This window comes from Neovison vison, chromosome 12 (assembly GCF_020171115.1).
Source record: "Neovison vison isolate M4711 chromosome 12, ASM_NN_V1, whole genome shotgun sequence".
Taxonomy (NCBI): Eukaryota; Metazoa; Chordata; class Mammalia; order Carnivora; family Mustelidae; genus Neogale; species Neogale vison.
The window spans coordinates 85,673,027-85,681,269 of NC_058102.1; the positions used below are offsets into that span (position 1 = coordinate 85,673,027).

Below are 8,243 nucleotides of genomic sequence, written 5' to 3' on the forward strand. Positions count from 1 at the left end.
CCGCCCTTCCGTAGGCGGCAGCGCCACCTCGTGGTGGCGGTACCACGGTGCGGGCGCGCAGGGCCTGGAGTGCCGCGCTGCGCCAGCCCTTTTGAGCCGCGGGAGGCTGCATGCGCCCTGAAAGGCTTACACTTAGTTCTCCCCAAAGGGCGGGCGAGAGGAGCCCAGAGGCCGAAAGGTGATCCGGAAGAGGCTGGGGCGGGGTGGAGAAGGGTGTTTAGGGAGGGGCCTGACCCGGACGGTCCCACTTCCGTGACACAGCAAACGCAGAAAGACAAAGTCCATTTGGATGCGAGTGGGAACGGAGTGAGAGGGGCCATTTTGACTTTCTAGTTAAAGGAAATGACTGGTCTGACGGGGTCTGGGAGCCGAAGTACCCAGGTACGGCCGTCCACTCTGGGACTAGCGGGTAACTGGCTGGTGGTCTTGAGGCCCGCTCTGCTCAGCGGGGAGACACTGGCAGGCACATGTTGGCGTCTGGTTTGGTGTTCATCAGACCTCTTTGCAGAGACTGAAGTCCGCCTTTGCGGGGTGCCAGGGTCTAGGTCAAAATATGTTAGTTTTCCAGAGCTGTTAAGTGGAGGGACCTCAGGACCTCTTTCAAGTGTGACTTGTGGGAAGATTGCATGGCTTGGAGTGATGGGAAGGCTGGAGAGGGCCTGAAACCTTGGCCATGTGTCTGAGGGCAGCCATAATGTGACGCCGAGGAGCGCTGGGAGGGGCAGAGGACTTTAAAAATGTGTAGGAACTTTAGAAGGGCGTTCTATTCACTCCTGTTCACTCCATTCCCCATAAGCCATTCCAGCCATGGGTGGTCTGAAACTTAAGCTGCAGCTATTTTGTCCATGTGCTGAGTTCCACAACTGAAAGCATCTAAAAACATTTTTACTCCTAAGTTTGGAGTTGCTATGCTTGTAAAGAAGACAGAAATGAGGGGCCAGACTAAAGGGTATGGGAGAATCAGCATTTCAGGCACACTCAGGAAGATCTGCACTTGATTCTCATTGGAAGGAGAAATGGTTTACTGGGTTGGGATCTGGATATAGTCTTACCACTGCTTTTTCCCATCTCTTAGGGTCTAAGGATAACTCTGGGACCATGACAGCCATGACTCTCACAGATGACCTCAGATTTCTGCATTCTGGGCAACGTCAGGTGCCACTGAACTTGATCTGACACCTTTCCCTAGAGGATGGCCAAGGGGCTCTTGGTGACCTATGCCCTCTGGGCTGTAGGGGGCCCTGCTGGGCTCCACCACCTGTACCTGGGGCGGGACAGTCATGCACTGCTTTGGATGCTTACCCTGGGGGGTGGTGGGCTGGGCTGGCTCTGGGAATTCTGGAAGCTCCCAAGCTTTGTAGCTCAGGCCAATAGAACCCAGGGGCAGAGGCAGAGATTGGAAGGGAGGACACCCCCTCTGAGTCTTACTCGCTTTGTCGCCCAGATGATAGTGGGCATCTATTTTGGCTTGGTAGCTCTCATTAGCCTTTCTTTCATGGCCAACTTCTATATTGTGGGCCTCCCACTGGCAGTTGGCTTAGGGGTCTTGCTGGTGGCTGCTGTTGGCAACCAGACCACAGACTTTAAGAATACTCTAGGGGCAGCATTTCTTACTTCCCCTCTCTTCTATGGCCGCCCCATAGCCATTCTGCCTATTAGCTTGTCTGCCAGCATTACAGCCCAGAAGCATCGCCGCTATAAAGCTTCCATTGGGTCAGAGACGCTCAGCATTCGGCTCTATCGTCTGGGCTTGGCTTACCTGGCTTTCACAGGTCCACTAGCCTACAGTGCCTTTTGCAACACAGCTGCCACCCTCAGCTATGTAGCAGAAACCCTTGGCTCCTTCTTGAGTTGGTTCAGCTTCTTTCCCCTCATTGGTCCCCTCATGGAGTCTGTCCTCCTTCTGCCTTACCGGGGCTGGAGACTGCTGATGGGGGATCCTCGCTTCAGCAGCAGCAACTTCCAGGAATGGGAGAAGCTCTATAAGTTTGTTAGCAGTTTTCAGGATGAGAAGCGCCAGCTGGCTTACCAAGTAAGGACTTGTTCCCTCTCTTTCCTGGCTGGGGCAGCTCTGGGGGTTCAGCTAAGCTTTATTGGAAACGATGCAGGCTTATGTGGAAGTACTGTTTTCACGTCTGCTGGGTCGGGCCCTAGAAGGCTGTCCTGGTTTCTTTGGGCTTATGTGTGCAATGGGTGAAGGTACAGAGGCTCTAACAGTGAGTGGGAAAAGGATACATTTATATTGTTTAACTTTTATTGAGATATATATAAAGTTTATATACTTATACATCTATGTAACCATCACTCAAATCAAGGTATGGGACATATCCAGCACTAAGAAGTTTCCCTTGCATCTCTCAGAGGGAACCTCTATTCTGTAACTTCTGTTACCATAGATTAGTTTTGCCCATTCTTGAATTTCAGATAAATGGAATCATTCAATATGTACTCTTTTATGTCTGACTTTTTTCTTTTTAAAATTAACTTATTTTTATTTTATTTATCTTTTATTTTTATTTATATTATATATATATGCATATATATATATATATATATATATATATATAAAATTTTATTTTTTTAAAGTAGGCTCCATTCCCAACATGGGCCTTGAACTCACAACCCTGAGATTAAAAGTCACATGCTCTACCAACTGAGCTAGATAGACACATCATGTCTGAATTCTTTCATTTAACACTATGTTTGTGGGATTTATTCATTTTATTGCATGCAGATAAATTGTTTCCATTGTGGCATAGTATCCCATTGTATGAATATACTACACATTATCTATCCACTCCATTGTCCGTGGACATTTGGATTAGTTCCAGTTTGGGACCATTCTGATCAAATTGTTGTGAACATTCTCGTATGTGTCTTTGGTGGATATATATGCTTATTTTTCTTGCAAGGAGGAGAGCTTTGTCAGGGATGTGAAGTCCCAGGTTAGAAAATGGGCTGCTGTGATTCAAGGCAAATCTTGGTTCTTGCCATGAGATCCAGGCTAGCCCATGCTGGAATACTAATCTGAGGCTCTGGGCCTTTCTCTCAGGCCAGTAGAAGCCAACTCCAGAGATAGCGCAGCCTGATTTAGCAAAGCAGGAGAGGCTCAGGTACTCTGAGGAACTTACGGAATTCTAATCTGTCAGCTTCTGTTTCCCTAAGGTTTTGAGTCTCTCAGAGGGGGCAACAAATGAAGAAATACATCAAAGATACCGGGAGCTAGTAAAGATCTGGCACCCTGACCACAACAGGCACCGGACCGAGGAGGCTGAGAGGCATTTCCTGGAGATTCAGGCTGCGTATGAAGTCTTAAGTCAGCCCAGAAAGCCCAGGGGATCCTGGAGGTGAGAAGAAATTTCCCCTTGTGGATGGACTCTTTCTGGCAGAACGAAGCAGCTTGTCCCATCCAGATTTGCCTACCCGGGTCATCCCAGTAGCATTAAAGAAACTCTCTGCTTGCAGTGGGGGTGACAACAACTTAAAGGGGTAAGAAAGCTTTTGTGTAGAAGAATGTATTTATGTTGCAAATTTCTGAATTCTCATTATTGTATTCCTGACAATTTCTTCTTAAAATCAGATAGTGAAATGAAAGGCATATTATAAAACCAGTAAAATATCTTTTAGAGAACATACTGCCATGCTCTGCCCTGGTACGCTGATGAGTGATAGAGGAAGGTTGTTTTATCAATTTCTTCCCTTCCCTTCCCTCCCCTTTCCTCCCCTTCCCTCCCCTCCTCTCTTTCTTTCTTTCTTTCATTCTCTCTTCTTTCTTTCCTTCTCTCTTTTTTTCCCAAAGTTAGGAGATTTGGAGGAAAAATATGAAGGTTCTACCATTTCGCAAGCTGTCCTGTGCAGAAGGGATTTGATTTATTCTACAGATTACCAATGGGTAAGAGAGGGGTTAAATTTAAAAATTTCAGAAAAATATCTTAATTCCATTTATAGGAGAGCTTTACTAGGAGCTACACTTTTCCCAAGAAGGAACAAGCTGCCATGGGATGGGGATACACCCCCATCACAAACTTCTCTGCTTAATGAAGTATTGTAGACAGCCCTCAGATTTTATGTGGGTGGTTGGACTGGCTGAGTTCTCAGGTGTGCCCCAGATTCGGGGTATGACTCTAACTACATACTCCGCTGCCTAGGAGCCTACAGTCTGGTGAGGGATATAGCATATACAACACAGATTTCAAAGTTCGCCTCCTTTAGTGTTTTGAACTAAGTGTCATAAGAAGCATAAGTAGAGTGCACTGGAACATTGGAGAAGGGACAGATGACATTGTTTTATGGGGACTCATGGGAAAATTCATGATTTAAAAAAATTTTTTTTAAAGATTTTATTTATTTATTTGACAGAGTGCAATCACAAGTAGGTGGAGAGGCAGGCAGAGAGAGGGGGAAGCGGGCTCCCATTGAGCAGAGAGCCTGATTCGGGGCTCGATCCGAGGACCCCAAGACCGTGATCGGAGCTGAAGGCAGAGGCTTAAACCACTGAGCCACCCAGGCACTCCAAAATTCATGATTTTATATCTCATATGCCTTTATGGGGACTTTGGGGAAACCCTAGGGAACCAGGAGCATGTCAACAGGGTCTTATTTCATTCCTATATAACCAGCCAAGTGTGGAAGAAATAGTCTAGGATACACAGGGACACCGGAGAACAGGAATGTGATGTTAAAATTCTAAACCTTTACTCTAGCTTTCTTGCTCTTCTTTTGTGTTTGTGTACATGCCTCAAGCTTTTTTTTTTTTTTTAAAAGATTTTATTTATTTATTTGTCAGAGAGAGAGGGAGAGAGAGTGAGCACAGGCAGACAGAGAGGCAGGCAGAGGCAGAGGGAGAAGCAGGCTCCCTGCCGAGCAAGGGGCCCGATGTGGGACTCGATCCCAGGACACTGGGATCATGACCTGAGCCGAAGGCAGCTGCTTAACCAGCTGAGCCACCCAGACATCCCAAGCTTTTTATTTTTTTCCTGGAAATTAATGCTGAGTAGGGTATATATATTTTTTTAAAAAGTAGAATTATTTTGGCTAGTATTTCTTGCAGACTAAAACAAAATATGGTCTGATCAATGGAGAAGAATGAAATTTGTAGATTTTTTTCTTTGTATTCATATATTAAAAAAATAAAAATAATTTTGTCAATGAATTTATATGCCATGATTTTAAGACCAAATTAACTTTTACATCTTTTTAAAGTTGCCAAAAATTGATACACTTCTTCTGAAAAACACAATTTGTCAGATTATCACATGGAATTTTAATGAGGCATTTTCATAGGGTATTGATTGGTAACTTACTAACATGATATGTAGTACTATTTCTGCAAAATGTAAACATATTAAAAATAGTCTATAAAGAAGAAACAAAAGAATGATTAAGGGCTTTACTTGATTTGGAAAATAATTTTACTGTTCTCAAATTTTGTTATGAGCTTTGTTACAAAAATATGGCTATATTTTAATTTACTCAAATAGGAACTATCAATGAGCAGTTTCTGTTGTTTCAACATGAGCAATGCTACAATAAATACCTTTAAATGTGTGTATTGGTGCTTTTGGTTTTTTTGATAGTAGAGTCCGATAAGTGATAATGTAGGGTCAATCAGAATGTATATTTTATATATATATTTTAAAGATTTTATTTATTTATTTGACAGAGAGATCACAGGTAGACAAGAGGCATGCAGAGAGAAAGGGGGAAGTAGGCTCCCCGCTGAGCAGAGAGCCCAATGCGGGGCTCAATCCCAGGACCCTGAGACCATGACCAGAGCTGAAGGCAGAGGCTTAACCCACTGAGCCACCCAGGCGCCCCTATTTTATTTTATTTTATTTTTATTTTTAAACTTTTATTTATTCATTTGAGAGAGAGAGAGAATCTGAGCAGGGGGAGGGGCAGAGGGACAAGCAGACTCCCGCTGAGAGCTGAGCCTGACTTGGGGCTCAATCCCAGAACTCTGAGATCATGACCTAAGCCAGTCAGACACTCAACCAACTCAGCCACCCAGGCACCCCCAGAATGTATATTTTAAATTTTCATTGATACTGTATCAGGTTTCTTGTGAAAAGATTATAGCAGTTTACACGTCTACCAACAGTGTAAGGAACTGGCCCATTCCTTGTAATTGAAATGGACTGTTACCGCTCTTAAATTTTTGCCAAGATGATAGGTGAGAAATAGTATTTGATTACTTTAATTTGCCTTTCCCTGACTCATACTAAAGTTCAGCACCTTTTCAAGTTTTTCTTGGGTTGTTGCATTTCTTCTTCAGTGAATGCCTGAAAGTCTTATCTCCCTTAAAAAAACTTATATTCCTGGGGTGCCTGGGTGGCTCAGAGGTTAAGCCTCTGCCTTCAGCTCAGGTCATGATCTCAGGGTCCTGGGATTGAGCCCTGCATTGGGCTCTCTGCTTGGCAGGGAGCCTGCTTCCCCCCCACTCTCTGCCTGCCTCTCTGCCTACTGGTGATCTCTCTCTCTGTCAAATAAATAAATAAAATCTTTTTAAAAAATTAAAAAAAGCAAAACAAACTTATTTTCCTACTTGTCTTTATGAAATCTATTTTGTTGGTATCCTTGTTTGTTAGCAACTTTAACCCTTTGTCATAGGTTTTATATTTTTCTCCAGTCTATGATTTGTCTTTTGACTTTAACCATAGGTTTTAGAATCAGAAGGATTAGTATTAGGATTTGAATCTGGTTCCGTGATTTTCTAGCTGTTTGTGATCCTGGGTTTCTTTGGTCTCTGAGAGCCTTAGTTTCCCCTAAAAATTGAGATAATGGTGTGTACTTTTTTTTTTAATTAATTAAGTAAGCTCTAAGCCCAGTTGGGGCTTAACTCATGACCCTGAGATTAAAAGTCTCAGGCTCTACCAACTGAGGCAGCCAGGAGCCCCCATAGTATGTACTTTTTTTTTCTTCCAAGATTTCATTTAGATTCAAGTTAAACAACAGTATATACTTTTTAATATATATTTTAAAGATTTTATTTATTTGACAGACGGAGATCATAGGCAGAGGCCAAAAGCGGAGGCTTTAACCTACTGAGCCACCCAGGCGCCCCAACAATAGTATATACTTTTAGAGGATTGCTGGGATAAAGAAGCTACCATATGTAGAGTGGACAAATACTTCAGTATGATACTTTCCCCTTTTCAGCCCACATAAGGAAATAGGGTTTGGGTATCTAGGGAGTTAACTGGTATGGAATGAAGGTTCTACTTGTAAGGCTGAATTTTCTTAGAGTAGATAGTATATTTTCTATTTTTAAAAAGTTTTCCTCTTGATTTTCTGCATATCTCTGTAATGCTCACAGATAACGGTTAGAAAGAAGTAAATAGGAATGATGGCTTGGTTGTGTTGTTGATGGTAGGGTTCCTAGCAGTCCTGTTTCTTCACCCATTCTTTCCTAGACTCTCTCTCATTTTATAATTAAGAAAAATTCCAGCCTTTTTTAGCTGTTTATCAGGAACCAGGGAAGTGGTTTGGGTTTGGCTGTTCTTGGGCTATAGTTTCAAAATGGAGCAGAGCTCATCTGGGCCAGTTGTGATCGTAGAAGTCCTCAGAGTGAGACAACTCTGAGGGTGAGATGAATCTTTGGGAAGGGAGCTGGGAAACTGCTTGTAAGGCAGCCCTTTTCACTTGCAGATTCTTCTTGTAGAAATCTCTTATCCTTTGGCACATTCATTTTGATTAGGGATGCTATTCCCTGACATCTGGAGTCTCGGTCCTTCTATGAAGAACAGAGAGGTATTACACTTTCTCAGGTGTTAAAGCATGGCCATCTCACACCCAGCTCTTAGCCAAGCCACATTGGTCATGTTATTGTGGATTGGTTTTGCACAAGAGAGATTTTTGTGGGTATGGGCTGGGGCACTAAGAAGTAAGAAGTGAGAAAGAGACTAAAGAATGTTTACCTCTCAGTAGGAAAGACTGGTTAAACCATATTTGGATTTCATCTTCCTTCCCAAAGTACTGACATAGCAAAAATCAGCTGAAAGTAGTAATCCATTGTAAAATAATTATATATTTATATAAACCTAAGACATTAGGAAGTGTGAGGTCTTCCTTTTTCTCTACCTGTGTAGATTTAATAAAATCCAGTGAGTTCATATTCTGCCATTTCCACAAATTAAAAAAATGTATAGACCCTTTAAAGAGTTGGAAGGAAATTGAGAAGACCTCTATGCCAAGTACTTGTTCAGTGCAGAATCTTGAGAACAGCTTTCCTCAAAGATTTCTAT

At 42.9% G+C, this 8,243-nt stretch overlaps 1 protein-coding gene across 1 annotated transcript; it reads left to right on the plus strand.

Annotated features, from left to right (window-relative positions):
* Positions 1-249: 249 nt before the first annotated feature.
* DNAJC22 (DnaJ heat shock protein family (Hsp40) member C22) lies at positions 250-3,631 on the plus strand. Its single transcript, XM_044226462.1, has 3 exons — positions 250-381; positions 1,076-2,032; positions 3,166-3,631. The coding sequence occupies exons 2-3, from the start codon at positions 1,193-1,195 to the stop codon at positions 3,349-3,351; spliced, it is 1,026 nt and encodes a 341-aa protein (XP_044082397.1). The 5' UTR covers positions 250-381; positions 1,076-1,192; the 3' UTR covers positions 3,352-3,631.
* Positions 3,632-8,243: the final 4,612 nt, after the last annotated feature.